General features: G+C 39.1%; 1 protein-coding gene across 2 annotated transcripts in view; it reads right to left on the reverse strand.

Moving 5' to 3' along the window:
• Nucleotides 1-978: 978 nt before the first annotated feature.
• LOC308085686 (uncharacterized protein) overlaps nucleotides 979-16,465 on the reverse strand; it is a 54,065-nt gene continuing 38,578 nt past the window's right edge. The window contains exons 23-34 of one of the 2 annotated variants that reach the window (XM_080428941.1): nucleotides 16,332-16,403; nucleotides 15,169-15,234; nucleotides 13,532-13,621; nucleotides 11,936-12,001; nucleotides 10,546-10,659; nucleotides 7,493-7,591; nucleotides 7,330-7,395; nucleotides 6,538-6,594; nucleotides 6,004-6,045; nucleotides 5,749-5,861; nucleotides 3,448-3,624; nucleotides 979-2,334 (exon numbers count right to left, since the gene is read on the reverse strand). In XM_080428941.1, coding sequence (XP_080285067.1) covers nucleotides 2,124-2,334; nucleotides 3,448-3,624; nucleotides 5,749-5,861; nucleotides 6,004-6,045; nucleotides 6,538-6,594; nucleotides 7,330-7,395; nucleotides 7,493-7,591; nucleotides 10,546-10,659; nucleotides 11,936-12,001; nucleotides 13,532-13,621; nucleotides 15,169-15,234; nucleotides 16,332-16,403 — 1,173 coding nt within the window. In that variant the 3' untranslated portion in view covers nucleotides 979-2,123. The remainder of the gene's footprint in view (nucleotides 2,335-3,447; nucleotides 3,625-5,748; nucleotides 5,862-6,003; nucleotides 6,046-6,537; nucleotides 6,595-7,329; nucleotides 7,396-7,492; nucleotides 7,592-10,545; nucleotides 10,660-11,935; nucleotides 12,002-13,531; nucleotides 13,622-15,168; nucleotides 15,235-16,331; nucleotides 16,404-16,465) is intronic. The other variant, XM_080428942.1, reaches the window with a different exon arrangement.

The following is a 16,465-nucleotide window of genomic DNA, read 5'->3' on the forward strand; positions in this document are numbered from 1 at the left end:
CATTAAAATATAGACTTTACACATCAAAGACAATACCCTGGGCAATGACCTCTCTCTGCCACTAGGAGGCACTAATAACCTTTCCTTTTACCACTGTATGCATGATCAGAGTGGTTCACATGTACATGTCATCAGTGGTGGAAAGTAACTAAGTACATTTACTTAAGTACAGTACTTAAGTACAATTTTGAGGTATTTGTACTTTGCTTGAGTATTTCCAATGTCCAATACTTTTACTTCTACTCCATTACATCTCAGAAGCAAATATTGTACTTTTACTCCACTACATTTACTTGAAAACGTCTAGGCTATTTGAAAATAGCAGATCTACAAGTTCACAACGCGACGCGTTGTGAGCTTGTAGATCTGCTATTTTCAAATATTTAGTACTTTTACCTTTGGTACTTTAAGTACATTTTGATGCCAATACTTCTGTACTTTTACTCAAGTAATTTTTTAATTCTGGACTTTTACTTGCAACAGAGTATTTTTATATTGCAGTATTGGTACTTTTACTTCAGTAAAGAATTTGAGTGCTTTTTCCACCACTGCATGTCATAATGCTGTAAAGCGTCTTCCAGTGTTCTGAAAATGCTTTATAAGTTATTATTCACACTTATATAAGCTATTATTGTTATTAAGGCGTGCAACAGTTAATCTAAGTAATCATTTTGGATGATAATTTAATAAAACTATTTATAAAAATCTATATAGCTGTTCTATATTTTGGGCATGTTTTTATTTGTAAAATAGCTGATCTACAAGCTTATAGAACATGTTGCGATGCGACGCGTTGTGACCTTGTAGAGCGGCTATTTTTACTATTGACACCATTGTGCGACTAAATATAAAATAGTGCTGAAGTGGTTCATTGATCTGTTGATATATAGAAAAAATAACTAAATTATATTTAAAAAAAAGCGCTTCTCAATTACTCGATTAATCGAAAAAGTGAAAGGACAATCGTTTAGAAACTAATTCATAGTTGCAGCCCGTTTATTATTATTAATTATTATTACAGCAGTGTCATCGTACAAAAGCCCTTTTTCACACCCATTCAATCATAGAAAATTAAATCTTTTTAACTAATATCTAAAACACAGTTTAACCAATTTCATTAGACAGAAAAAACTCATGGATATGTTTTGGTTTTTGTCTCATTCCTAAGACATTTCAAGTCTCCATGGAGTGACTAATCCATAGGAAAAAAAAAGTCATTTTGGGGTGAACTATCCCTTTAAGCACTCAGACCCCTGAGCAGCCGTGTTATTTTCGTTGACTAAAAACTATGACGAAAAATGTTGACTACCTTTTATCACTGACCATAAACAAAATAAAAACCAAATAAAAACTAAGCTATGAGCCTATGATGACTAAAACTAAGACTAAATATATTGACAATTTCTTTGAACAAATAAAATGTGTCGTTTGCGCTCAGGTGTTGCACTCTGAAAATAGCAGATCTACAAGCTCACAACGCGTCGCAGTGCGACGTGTTGTGAGCTTGTAGATCTGCTATTTTCAGCATGCAACCAAGTGTAAAATCAGCCATTACGACGCCATCAAGGCACCGCCAAAAATACATTATAGTCGAGAAAAATAAACCGTAGATTTAGTCGACTAAAATGTTATGATATTTAGTCGACTAAAACTAGACAAAAATGATGACTAAAATATGACTGAAACTGAATTAAAATGTATTCCAAAGACTAAAGACAAAAAAAAAATCACACCCAGTGAGTGAGCGGTGTGGTCATCACAGTGATGGAAGCTCACTTTAAAAAAAAAATGTTTTTTTTTAAGTGCATAGTCCTATATAGGTTATTAATTTCATCATGTGTCTCGCTAGCCAATCACAGTGCTGAATAGAGTCAGCCAATAGAGTCAGCCAATCATAGTACAGCTAGGGGTGTACTAATGTAGAGGGGTGTGCTATTATGAGCCAATCACAGTACAGCGAAGGGTGTACTAATGAGGTGTCCCAACCCCACTTATAGGAGCGGCTACACCGCTCAAAAAACTAAAATTGCTGTCTAAATGGACACTGCTGAGCAGAGGTGTGGTTGTTGGCTCAGTGCTGCTGGTAGGGCCTGGGACCTCTGAGCAGAGGTGTGGTTGTTGGCTCAGTGCTGCTGGTAGGGCCTGGGACCTCTGAGCAGGTCAGTGGAGGTGAGGTGGCTGCCGGTGCGACTCCCCGCCTCCCCCCCACCCCCCGCCCTGTGCGGGGCCCCGCCCCCCACTCCGGCCCCGCCCATCAGGGACTCCATGGGGCTGAGGGGCCGGCGCTGGGGAGGCCCCGCCTCTCTGGGACTGAGGGACGCTCCGGTCTCGAACCTGTGGAGGGAGGGAGGGAGAGGGAGGGAGGGGGGGTGCGGTCATGGGACAAGTCATTGATGTTCAAATAATTACAAGAAACCCATTGAAACCGGGAAAGCATTAGAAATACAGTGATTAGAAAGCATTAGAAATACAGTGATTAGAAAGCATTATAAATACAGTGATTAGAAAGCATTAGAAATATAGTGGCCCTCTCCATCATCAACTTAGATGATGCAGAGGGCCACTGTATTTCCACACTCACTCCAGAGGGACATATTACATACACTGTCTCTCCGTATTTCTGTATTTTAACTTTTTTCGACATTCTATGTCACACAAAAGTAGCAAAAAATAGCAGATCTACAAGCTCAAAACTGCGACGCGTTTTGAGCTTGTAGATCTGCTATTTTGCTATTTCTTTCATTGGAATCCAGAATTTCGTTTTTGCTATTTTTTTATTGGAATTATTTAATTTCAAATACATTTAGTTATACTTAACTAACTTTATGAACTTCTGATACAAATACATTGGACATAAAAACGACAATAGAATGTTAATACTATATATAATATACTATAATAATGTGGCCCCCGGGCCGCCAGTTGCCCATGTATGCATTAGATTATAGATCAGAGCTGACAGACTACATTATGATATATTAATATTATATTAATATTATACAATACTGCAATGTACTCCGTTACAAGTACATCCGGAATTAAAAATGTACTTGAGTAAAGGTACAAAAGTATTGGCATCCAAATGTACTTAAAGTACCAAAAGTAAAAGTACTACAATGTTTGAAAATAGCCGATCTACAAGCTCACAACGCGTCGCGATGCGACGCGTTGTGAGCTTGTAGATCGGCTATTTTCAAATAGCCTATGTATAAAATAGAGCTGAAGTGGTTAATGTATGTTTCATAATGTATTCATTTATATCTGCAAAGTAATAGTAGCTAAAGTTTTCAAATTGTAGTGGAGTATTGTAGTGGAGTAAAAGTACAAGATTTGCCTCTGAGATGTAGTGGAGTAGAAGTAAAAGTATAGACAATTGAAAATACCTCAAAATTGTACTTAAGTACAGTACTTGAGTAAATGTACTTAGTTACTTCACAGACATAGTACCTGGACGGAGGTATCACAGGTTTAGAAGGCAGAGACATGGAGGAGATGATGACGGGGGGGGTGCGGGGGGCTTTGGGCTCTCTGCCCCCCCCACCACTGCTGCTGCTACTACTGGGACCCCCCAGGCAGCTCTCACCACCAGGGGGCGGCAGGGAGCACTCCAGCTTTGGATCCCTGCTTCAAACATATAGATAATCCATTAAGACTGGGAACACATCTGTGTCATTTTAGATTTCTTTGGCTATTCAAAAATAGCAGATCTACAAGTTTGTAGATCCGCTGTTTTTTTTAAAGCGAACATTTGTAACTCAAATCTTTGCTTCTGGGGGGTCCCTGGAACAACATATTTTGAGATGGGGGTCCGTGGCCAAATACTTATCATTTTTGGGGGTCCTTGACGTGATCAAGTTTGAGAACCACTGATATTATAACAACAACATCAATTGAATATTAAGAAAACTAAGGAGGTTATATTTGATTTTAGGACTAGTGCTCAACTGTGGTGCCACTATATGTCTATGAATTGAATACCAAGGCCCTCATTGGAAACAAGTCCGCAAGGACTTTTATGAACGGACCTGTTAGACAAAGTATTTTAAATGTAACTGTGCTGTTTTACTTTTTTGTTTGCCTAATAAAATATTCAATCAATCAATCAATCAATGATGCACACCAGCAAATAGTTATTGATGGGGATGGGGTGGCGACTGTTGAGGAACACAAGTATTTGGGTACAACGATTGATTCCAAGCTGACATGGAATTCCAACACTGATGCCATCTATAAGAAAGGTCGGCAGAGGCTGCATTTTATGCGCAGACTGAGACAGTATGACGTGGAAAAAAGTGTAATGGTACTCTTCCATCGATCCTTCGTGGAGAGTGCACTGACTTTCTGTTTTGTTTCCTGGTATGGCTCGTTGTCATTGGTTAATAAGAACAAACTCCATAAAATCATCAATGTATCCAGTAAGATAGCTGGGGTACGACATGAGAGTATGGCAGCAATGTGTGAGACCCGGGTGCTTAGGAAGGGGAGAGCTATTGCTAGGGATAGAACACACCCGTTATACAGTCAATACCACCTTTTACCACCAGGACGACGGTACACAGTGCCAATGTTGCGAGGCTAGGGCTTCAAGATCATTTGTCCCCACAAGTATAGGACTCCTGAACAAACAGGCCCCATCTCAGTTCTGTGCATAACATGTAATGTGATGCCTCTTGAATCATAACTGGTGGCCTTTTCTAACTTGTATGTATTTTGTAATTATGTTTATGTGTTTGTGATTTTTTGTATCCTGATGACTGCTTGGCACAAAATGAATTTCCGCAAGGACAAATAAAGTATCTATCTATCATCTATAAGTTTTGTTTAAAAAAAAATGTATTAGAAGATATTTGTAGAATCCCCCAGAAGTAAAGATTTGAGTTACAAATGTTCGCTTTAAAAAATATATATATATTCAAAGATTTGCACAGATTTTTCATGATTTTTCAAAAATAGCAGATCTACAAGCTCATAGCGAGGCACTCTGTGCCGCGCTATGAGCTTGTAGATCTGCTATTTTTGAATGGCCAAATAAATCAAAAAATGACCCAGATGCGTTCCTGGTCTTAATGAATTAAAGGTAGGATGAGTGATTTTTTTCCCTTCTTCTTTTGGTTTCCACACAGTTTTACCATTATTGAGTCTCAAAACTTTTCCATAATAGTATTTTATCCAATTTCCAGGCCTATAGAATCATATGGTGCAATAATGAGGCTCTTACTACAGTGGGCCATAGCATCAATGCCCCAAGACAAAAAAAGAACAGATCTACAAGCTGAAAACGGTGCAACATGTTGTTAGCTTGTTGATCAATTACTTGTTTTGATGAACAATATCAATAGCCAATGTATATCCAAACATTTTCCAAACCATTTGATTAATTCCAAACATTTTCCAAACCATTTGATTAATTCCAAACATTTTCCAAACCATTTGATTAATTCCAAACCATTTCCAGGCCTGGAAAATAGTTTTTCTAATTTAAAAATGTTTCCAGGAATCACGACGAATTGTGAGCTTGTAGATCGGAATATAAAATCTCGCCTCCGACTACCTCACAAAAAAACCTGAAACTAACGATAAAAGCAATTACAAAAAAGTAAAACTAAGCATGTTAAAAATGTATCCAAAAATGTAAATAGGCCATCAAACCCACACATTAAAAAAACTAATCAAAACTAAATTGAAAACAAAAAAGTCACAACAAAATAAAACTTAAAACTAATGAAAACAGTTCAAAGCTATAATGACCTTAATCTGGGATCTCTATTACAGCTGACCGTCCTCAGACAGCTCTCACCACCAGGGGGCGGCAGTGAACACTCCAGCTTTGGATCCCTGCTCTTCTCTCCGCCTGAACAATCCTGTTGAGATGAATTGATTGGTTCTCAACAGTGGTGGAAAAATGACTCACATTTCTTACTTAACACAATAACTTTGAGAAATTAGCTGTTGCCTGCCAAAGACCAATCTCCTCAGTGATTAGAAAAGATTAGCGCATCTTACCTTGTTGTTGGACGGGCCCTCCCCTTCAGAACCAGTGCAGTCCTGTTGACACAATGTCATTTAAAATAACAATGTTATTGTTCTAATATACAGACATTTCTGTTATTGTCCTGATTATACATATGTTTCTGTTATTGTTCTAATATCAGTGGTGGAAAAAGTACTCACAAGTTTTACTTAATAAAAAGTATACCGCAATATAGAAATACTCTGTTTACAAGTAAAAGTCAGGAATAAAAAATGTACTTGAGTAAAAGTATTGGCATCAACATGTGCTTACAGTACAAAAGTAAAAGTCATTATGCACTCATTATGCAGAATGTCCCATTTCAAGTTTTCAAATGTATAAAAAGTATAAAGATGGCTTTGATAGGTTTGAAATAGCCGATCTACAAGCTTGCGATGCGACGCATTGTGAGCTTGTAGGTCGGCTATTTTCAAATGGCCGAAATGTATATAGTGCTGAAGTGATGCTCACATCATGTCTGTAAAGTTATACATATTGACACATATTTAAATATATTTCAAATGTACCTTCTTCTTCTCCCTCTTCTTTTTGTCGTGTTCACTTCCTGATGAGCTGGGAGGAGTCTGGTGAGGCAAAGCAGAGAGCCAATCACATTCAGTCATTCACCTGTCTGTCTGTCTGTCTGTCTGTCTGTCTGTCTGTTTGTCACAGTGTTCATTTTGTTGACTTAAGGTCCTTACACACCGGGGCGATTTTTTTCATGCGAATAATACGTTTTTTTAAAAAACCTTATAAAGTCAATGCAAGCTTCCACACCAGTTTCGCGGAGCGAAAAAAGCGTCATTTAATTATTCGGAACGAGTCCGAATTTTGCGTATATTCGCATATTCGCCGGTGTGTAACCGCCTTAAGACTAATAGACTTAAAGACTAAGGTTTTAATATTTAGTCGACTAAGACTAGACTAAGACTAAACCATTTCAGAAGACTAAAATAGGACTAAAACTAAACGGTGTGTTATTCACAGGACTAAGACTAAGTCAGAATTTGCTGTCAAAATGAACAGTAGTAGTAGTGTTTGTAGTCTTTCTTCTATTTCACAGCATATGGTCATTATGGGCTCAGGGCACGGTCACACCACACCTTTATTTGACCTCTGGGGCGGAATCTGACAATGCTTTGTCAATGTAAATGTGTGGATTCATGGTCTAAACATCTTTCACTCGAATCCACGCATTTACATTGACAAAGCATTTTGGCAGATTCCACCCCAGAGGTTAAATAAAAGTGTGGTGGGACCGCGCCCTGAGCTGCCAGGGGGGGCAGCATTTTCTTTTTTCATGTAGAAAAGAAAATCACCTCTTTCTCCTTCTTCTTCTTCTTCTTGTCTCCTCCACTAGAACAGTCAGTACAGGAACCAGAGTCCTGCAAACACACAATGTGTTCAATATTTAATTCTCTTTCATGTCCATGCCATTTTATCAGACCATCAAATGTGTTTTTTTCTTTCTCACATCATTACCTTCTTCTGTTTCTGCTTCTTACTCTTCTTCTTCTTCTTTTTATCCTTCTTCTTCTTCTTCTTCTTTGTATCAGCATCGCTGCCGGAACAATCTGAATCCTAATAGACGTACCAACAGCAGCATTAAAGGGCTATTTCACTTTAAACAAATGTTTGGGGTCATTTTAACGTCTACTCAGGCTTCTGTGTTTCACCACAGACAGCTTTTAAGTTGCTTGATTCAGTATTTACGTATATATGTAATATTAATTTTATCAGACACGCCCCCATCCTATACAAACCCATTGTAAGTTCAAACTCAATTTTAACCATTTTAGACTCATTGAAAACAATTGGTTCTGGTGACTGATATTGTCCTTCTAATGCTTGAGGGGGGGGGCATGTTTTTTCAATTCATTTTTTCATTTATTTTGCTTAATTCCATTTTTATAATTTCTTTAATTTTCCCCAAATCAATAAGCAAATGAATTAAATTAAACAAAATCAATGGAAAAAGTAATAAAAAAAAAAACCTGCCCCTCAAGCATTAGAAGGACAATATCCCCCTCCTTGAACTGTTTATTGTACATTATGTCTTGTTTTTCATACCAGTAACCTGTAAGCTAGGCTGCACTAGCCCTCCTGTTTTCGTGCCTAGAGGGGCGGGTTTAACATCTCCGGCGAGAGAATGCGTGTGATCCCATTGGTTCACCGATCTGTCCGTCAACACAACATTACGAGCGACGCCTACTGCACTCTGGTTGGTTGGGGAAATGAAACACTTCCTATATCGGGTACACCGACGCGCTAGTCCAGGCTTTTATTTTTTAGCAAAACTAAACAATAAAAGCCTGGAGATCCAGGCTACCTGTAAGCTGATTGTATGACGTTCTACATAGTAGTGTATATCTGTCTGTTTTCTTAAACGTCATCATGATGTGAGTGCACGGGATCTCATTTTAAATAACACTTTGTGCGTTTATGAGCGATCCAGTTTAGAGGACTGATAGAGTTATTTGATTACTCTTATCTGATTACTCTTATCTGAATTATCATAATGTGTCTAGGGTCCTTAACCTGGTTAAACTGTCCTATTAACACATCCACTGCCAAGGGCTAATCTCATAATGTACTCACCAGTGCCAAGGTGTTTTTGTTGTTTTTTTGTTTTTTTCATGTCGCCATAGATCTTGTTAAAATCCTTAAGATTGAGCGCTACACAGTCTGTTTACATCCGCGCGATCTCCCTGTATCTCCCAGTGAAAACCACGTGTCAAACGGGGCATCCATGTTTGAGTTAGAGCGGATTACGTTAAACAGTGAAATGCGAGGAGAAAAAACTACAGGAAGAGAATTGAGTTTCAGTTTCGTCTGTAGAACGAGGGCGGGCGTGATCGTGAAAACCGGATCCCAAATAATTCTATTTCCTGTCATCAAACCGGAAACGGAAGTGGATCAAAAAAATTCCGAAAGTGCACCCGGACCGCGCATGCGCGAAAAGACCGCAGCCCGTAGGGCTACGGTCTCGGCACTTAACAGTTGGATTTAACGGCCCGTAGGACTACGGTCTTGGCAGTTAATGTGTTAATAATGCCATATGGGCCTGTACCTCAGTCATGGTAAAAGTACTCTGTACTCTCAGTCTCTCTGTCTGCCAGCCAAGGTCAAAGTCATGCAGGCCTTTTCTGTGGCAATCTTGTTTTGGGAACACGGTATCTGGGTGTTCTCTTCTCTACAGCTGTCTCCCTTTAGTGTCAACCAAATCTCCACTGACCAGTGACAGGTCAGAGATGTCAAACCTGTTGACCCAGACATGGGGACGCTGTTGTCCAGAGATAAACTGTCACACCATCATCCTCCATCATAATCTACCATCATCTACCATCATCAGACGACGACGTAACCATCGCTCTCATCCAATCCGAGAAGTCCACCTTCGCACGGAACCTCATCGATGTCACATCCTATGATGTCATATGTTTATGTTACTGGACAATGTTAAAAGCTCGTGCTTCCTCTGTTACACTACGGAGAGACGCGACCGATGATGCGGAACCATACCTGTGATATACTGTAACCTTCTATATCTCTCTGATCTGAATACAAACATGTTTCCTTATACCCTTGGCTGCCTGTCTGAGTTTGGTTTTTCCTTATTGTCTCCGTGCTACAAGTATCTGTACTTTGTGTGGGTCATGAGGTGAAATTCAACTCCAACAAGGACCTTGAATTGTTTCCATGTCTTTTCTAAATAAAGTATTCAATCAAGCAAAGTCACCAGAACCAAGGACGGGTGTTTTAAAGGAATCTAACATGGTTAAAATGAGAGTTTGAAGTTACAATGGGTTTGTATAGGAAAGTGAATATCAAATATCTAAAATAGTGAATCAAGCGACTTAAAAAGTGTCTGTGGTCAAACACAAAAGCCTGAGTAAACGTTAAAATGGTCCCGAACATGTTTGAAAGTCAAATATTATTTTAACCCCTTCAATCCGGGGACACATCTGTGTCACTGTAGATTTATTTGGCTATTCAAAAATAGCAAAAAATAGCAGATCTGCAAGCTCATAGTGCGGCACTCGGTGCCGCGCTATGAGCTTGTAGATCTGCTATTTTTGAAAAATCTAGAAAATGTGTGCAAATCTTAGAATTATATATTCTACAAATGTATTTTTTTTTAAATCAGTGGTGCTCCAACTTTTCCATGTCAAGGACCCCCAAAGTCATATGTGTTTGGCCGCGGACCCCCATCTCAAAATATGCTGTTCCAGGGACCCCCCCAGAAGCAGAGATCGGAGTAAAACATTTTTCGCTTTAAAACATATATATATTCAAATTTTGTGCAAATATATATATTCAATTTGTGCACATTTTTAAGATTTTTCAAAAATAGCAGATCTACAAGCTCATATCGCGGCACTCGGTGCCGCGCTATGAGCTTGTAGATCTGCTATTTTTGAATAGACAAAGACATCTAAAAATGACACACATATGCGTTCCTGTTCTTAAAGGGTTAACACAACTATAATGTATATTTGATATATTAATATTTAATTGATCCTGAACTGATTCACCTTATTCTTGTCCTTCTTTTTCTTCTTCTTCTTATCTTTCACGTCCTTCTTCTTCTTCTTCTTTTTCTTCTTCTTCTTCACATCCTCATCACAGGAAGCCTCAGAACAAGAATCCTGGAGACAGGAAACAGGAATAACAACAACGTCACATTATTAATATTACACCAACGTTAACAACACAGCGCTCATTCTGTTTGTAATGTTCATTAAAGGGATAGTTCACCCCAAAAAATAAGCTATTTTAATCAATTACTCACCCCATGAAGCCGTAGTCGTATTCCTGACACAATAATTTGATGACCAGAGGAAAGATGCTAACAGCTCCGGTAGGAGAGACAAAGGAGTCTCCTACCGGAGCCGCCGCAGGTCATCAAATTATTGGCTTAGGAAAGCGACAAAAAATTAATAATCTCCATGAATTCAAGTCTCCTTGAGGTGAGTATAATCAATAAGAAAATAGTCATTTCGGGGGTGAACTGTCCCTTTAAATTTGTTTAATTAATCAATTAATTAATTAAACGGAAGTCAAACGGGTGATTTCTTGGGACGGACATCCCAAGAAATCAAACATTTGACTGGAAGAGGGGGGGGGGGGCAATACGGCACATGTTGACTATAGGTGGGATATGAGTTACGGCGCTGAGTCGGCTGAAGGGGACTTGGCAACGCTCGGCGGGGAAACTCACTCGCCTGCATGGCGGCTCGCAGTTTTTTTGGGTTTGAGAACGGCACTTAGTGCCCCCGGGACGCTATTATTGTTTCCATAGGAGGCCGACCATCATGGGATCGAGTCCCGCCGCCGCCCCGCGCCACTATTTTTCCAACAGTCGGAGGCGCATCGTCTCAAGCCAACTTGAGACACGAAGAGGCACCACCAGACAAAGTACTCAAATGTTTTACTTAACCCATTAAAGGAGGAGTTCACCCAAAAAATTACTTATTTTCTATCAATTACACACCCCATGAAGCCTTGATTTTATGGATTTTTTTTTTGTTTTTTTTTTGACATTCCTAAGAAAATAATTTGCTGACTGTGTGTGTTTCCGGTAGGAGACACAAATAATCTACTTTTTGTGTCTCCTACCGGATACATTAGCCGGTAGGAGACGGGAATCAAATTATTGGCTTAGGAATGCCACAAAAACAAAAATCATCCATGGATTCAAGGCTCTACAAGCTCACAACACGTGACGTCGCAAACCCTGGTTCAGCCCCATCACAAGCTGCGGCCCGTGTCTCGCCTCCTACGGAATCAATAATCGCTCCCCGGGACGAGTACGCCCCTTCCAGTCAAACCTTTGACGTTTGGTCACGTTTTGTCCCGAGAAGTCACGACAATAATATGCATTTAGTGGAGTGAGAGAGAGAGTGTTGTATAAAAAACACCTACGTCCTTTTTCTTCTTCTTTTTCTTGTCTTTCTTCTTCTTCTTTCCTCCGTCACTGTCGGAGGAATCCTGAAAGAAACGTTGGATACGTTTAGGACCACAAAGTACCATTTAGTCTGTCGGGTGGAGTACCATTTAGTCTGTCGTGGCTCGAAACGCGCCGCGTTTCGAGCTTGTAGATCTGCTACTTTTTGAAGCGAAATTTCTTTACTCAAACATTTGCTTCTGGGGGGTCCCTGGAACAACATATTTTGAGATGGGGGTCCGCGGCCAAATACATATCATTGTGGATGGTCCTTTGACATGAGAAAAGTTTGAGAACCACTGATATTATAGCAGTTAGGATTTAGAAGACATTTGTAGAATCCCCCAGAAGCAAAAGATTTGAGTTACAAATGTTCGCTTTAAAAATATATATTAAATTAAATTGCGATTTTTCAAAACGAATAGCAGATCTACAAGCTCGTAGCTTGTATATCTGCTATTTTTGAATAGCCAAAGAAATCTAAAAATGACGTTCTTTCCCGGTCTTAACACATTGAATGCCAAAAACGGTCCGGACCGTTTTTGAGGGTCCAAACGAGAAGTGCCGAAAACGGTCCGGACCGTTTTTGACCCAATTCTATTTTTATACATGTGGGCCACGTGGGGCGCTAAAACGAAACTTTGACATCACCCAAGCAGTTTCTGAGAAGAAGAGGCTGGATGAGGCTCCATGTCAAAAATCCTTCCGGTCGGCGTTTTCAATGTTATCTCCTTGATTAAAAGCTTAATATCTCCATTTCTTTTTAATGTGGTGGAAACGAGCCGTTTTCGATCGGCGATCACGCTGCAATGGAGGGTCGCGTTGGAAATATTATTGTTCCAGGCGTTAGTCGGGACCCTCCGCCGTCTCGCACGCACGCTTTGTTTACATGCATTTCCGCGTCGGGGCTTCTCACAGCACGAAATGTATAACGCAAGTGGATGGAAGAAATGCTGGCACTCAACGTATAATATTTTAATAAACCTCTGGCACCCAATGTGTTAATGAGTTAAGTCAATGACAAATGACAAATAAGTCATCAGTTTTGTATCTGTTCTAATGTACCTTAGAGGTATATCTTTCAATTATTGTATACTCGTATTAACATGGGAGTGGAAATATATGCTTGCTATTTGCAAAAGTATATTTATTTATCATTGGAAATCAATTAAAAAAGCCAAAAGAAACCATCAAAATGTGGTACTGCAGCAGATGGGTATAATGATTTGCTAAATGTACTTAGTAATATGAGTACTGTAGGGTCCATCTTTATGCTTATAAACATTCTCTAAAATATATATATATTGTTTACATTAACACTAAATGATGGACCTCATACAGGAGTCTACAAAATAAAACAAACATAAATTGAGCAAAGGATATTGTAGCCTCCCTGTTTCCAATCTACTTGTAGCATTTAGCTCCCCATTGAAAGTAGCTGAATAAATAAATGTAATGCCTAATGAGTTGTAGGGTAACAGTAAAGGTACTGTAACATCTACGATGACCACGGAAATCCACAACACATAAGAGCAAAACATAAGGAACATGCTCACTGATCATAAGATCATTACCTCCTCCTCCTTCTTCTTCTTTTTCTTCTTCTTATCCTTCTTCTTTTTCTTCTTCTTTTTATCATCATCGTCGCTATCAGAGTCACAGTCCTGTCAGAGAGAAGATCATTCATTTAGTCTCAAACAGAGTCAGTCAGAGTCACAGTCCTGTCTGAGAGGAGATCATTAATTTAGTCTCAAACAGAGTCAGTCAGAGTCACAGTCCTGTCAGAGAGGAGATCATTAATTTAGTCTCAAACAGAGTCAGTCAGAGTCACAGTCCTGTCAGAGAGGAGATCATTCATTTAGTGTCAAACAGAGTCAGTCAGAGTCACAGTCCTGTCAGAGAGGAGATCATTAATTTAGTCTCAAACAGAGTCAGTCAGAGTCACAGTCCTGTCAGAGAGGAGATCATTAATTTAGTCTCAAACAGAGTCAGTCAGAGTCACAGTCCTGTCAGAGAGGAGATCATTCATTTAGTCTCAAACAGAGTCAGTCAGAGTCACAGTCCTGTCAGAGAGGAGATCATTCATTTAGTGTCAAACAGAGTCAGTCAGAGTCACAGTCCTGTCAGAGAGGAGATCATTAATTTAGTCTCAAACAGAGTCAGTCAGAGTCACAGTCCTGTCAGAGAGTAGATCATTCATTTAGTCTCAAACAGAGTCAGTCAGAGTCACAGTCCTGTCAGAGAGAAGATCATTCATTTAGTCTCAAACAGAGTCAGTCAGAGTCACAGTCCTGTCAGAGAGGAGATCATTCATTTAGTGTCAAACAGAGTCAGTCAGAGTCACAGTCCTGTCAGAGAGGAGATCATTAATTTAGTCTCAAACAGAGTCAGTCAGAGTCACAGTCCTGTCAGAGAGTAGATCATTCATTTAGTCTCAAACAGAGTCAGTCAGAGTCACAGTCCTGTCAGAGAGAAGATCATTCATTTAGTCTCAAACAGAGTCAGTCAGAGTCACAGTCCTGTCAGAGAGGAGATCATTCATTTAGTGTCAAACAGAGTCAGTCAGAGTCACAGTCCTGTCAGAGAGGAGATCATTCATTTAGTCTCAAACAGAGTCAGTCAGAGTCGTGTCGTATCGCTGACATCTGTGCTCATAGACACACAGTGGTGGAAAAAGTACTCAAATGTTTTACTTTAAGTAAAAGTATCACTACTGCAATGTAGAAGTACTCTGGTACAAGTAACATTCAAAATGTACTTGAGTAAAAGTACAAAGGTATTGGTATCAAATTGTACTTAAAGTACCGAAAGTAGAAGTAGTCACTAATGCAGAATGTCCTGTTTTACAAGGTATATCATATTTATAAAATGTATTAAAATCTTAGGCCAAATTGTCAAATAATATAAGGAAGAGGTAAACCTTTTGAAAATAGCAGATCTACAAGCTCACAACGTGTCAAATAGCCAAAGTTTAAATAGGGCTGAAGTGGTTCACGTATATTTTGTAATAAAAATAAAAATCTACAAAGTAACTAGTAACTAAATTGTCAAATAATTGTAGTGAAAGTAAAAGTACAATATTTGTCTCAGAGATGTAGTGGAGTAGAAGTAAAAGTATTGAAAATTGGAAACACTCCAGTAAAGTAAAAGTACCTCAAAATTATACTTGAGTAAATGTACTTAGTTACTTTACACAACCACATATACATACCTTCTTCTTCTTCTTCTTCTTATCTTTCTTCTTCTTTTTCTTCTTCTTTTCATCATCATCAGAATCCTGTCAGAAGGAAACAGACATCCTTCATTTAGTCCCAACAACCTCAGTCAGTCACAGAGTCGTGTTCATTAACAAGCTTTCCATCGTGAAAAGCAGTGGTTCTCAACCTTTTCAGGCCGTGACCCCAAAATAATACATATTTGAACTGCGGACTTCCCACTCGGTTCTACAGATAAATATTGTGAAAATAGCAGATCTACAAGCTCACAACACCTTGCAACCCCCCCCCCCCCCCTCCCCCCCCAAAAAAAAATCATGTGTGGACCCCCTGGAGGTCCCGACCCACAGGTTGAGAACCACTGTCATAAAGGAAGTCAGTGCAGAAGTAATGAAAACACCGCAGTTCTCAGCCTAGATTAGCAGGTGGCGCTATTTCCCCTCCTGGTTGCAGAAAAACTTCCGTTCCATTAAAGCCGATGGGGGATTTGATCAGACTTCATATTGTTTTGTTATTACCTTAAAGGAGGAGTTCACCCAAAAAATGACTTATTTTCTATCAATTGCACACCCTATGAAGCCTTGAATTCATGGATTATTTTTTGTTTTTGTCGCATTCCTAAGCTAATAATTTGATTCCAGTCTCCTACCGGCTAATGTATCCGGTAGGAGACACAAAGTAGATTATTTGTGTCTCCTACCGGAAATACACACAGTCATCAAATTATTGTTTTAGGAATGCCACAAAAACAAAAATAAATCCATGAAATCAAGGCTTCATGGGGTGTGTAATTGATAGAAAATAAGTAATTTTTTGGGTGAACTCCTCCTTTAACAAGCATTGTCATACTTTTATGTTTTAGGTCGCTAGTTTAAAGTCTTCTTTCAATTACCATGATATGTGTTTGTGTAAATTACGGTCCCGTTAATGTTTTAATTGATGATAAAGTACAGAATGCTTCTATACCGGTTCTATACTGAGTGAAGATAGCATGTGTCTTACGGTTCCATTTGGAACGGGACATTCCAAGATGGTGGATTTGAATTTAGCCGAAATAGTGACTTTAAAACAGGTCTGTATAGAAACTAATGGGTGACATTACGGCTCCCTTCGTCCATTCTTTTTTTACCGTCTGTGGTCAGCACTCATATATACATACCTCTTTCTTCTTCTTCTTCTTTTTCTTCTTTTTCTTCTTGTCCTCGTCGCTGTCAGAGCCGCAGGAGCCATCCTGATATGAACAGAAAATGTCATCAAATTAATATCATCATCTATCTGTCTAACTTTAAAGGA

This window comes from Gymnoscopelus braueri (genome assembly GCF_963280865.1).
Source record: "Gymnoscopelus braueri genome assembly, chromosome: 5".
Classification (NCBI taxonomy): domain Eukaryota; kingdom Metazoa; phylum Chordata; class Actinopteri; order Myctophiformes; family Myctophidae; genus Gymnoscopelus; species Gymnoscopelus braueri.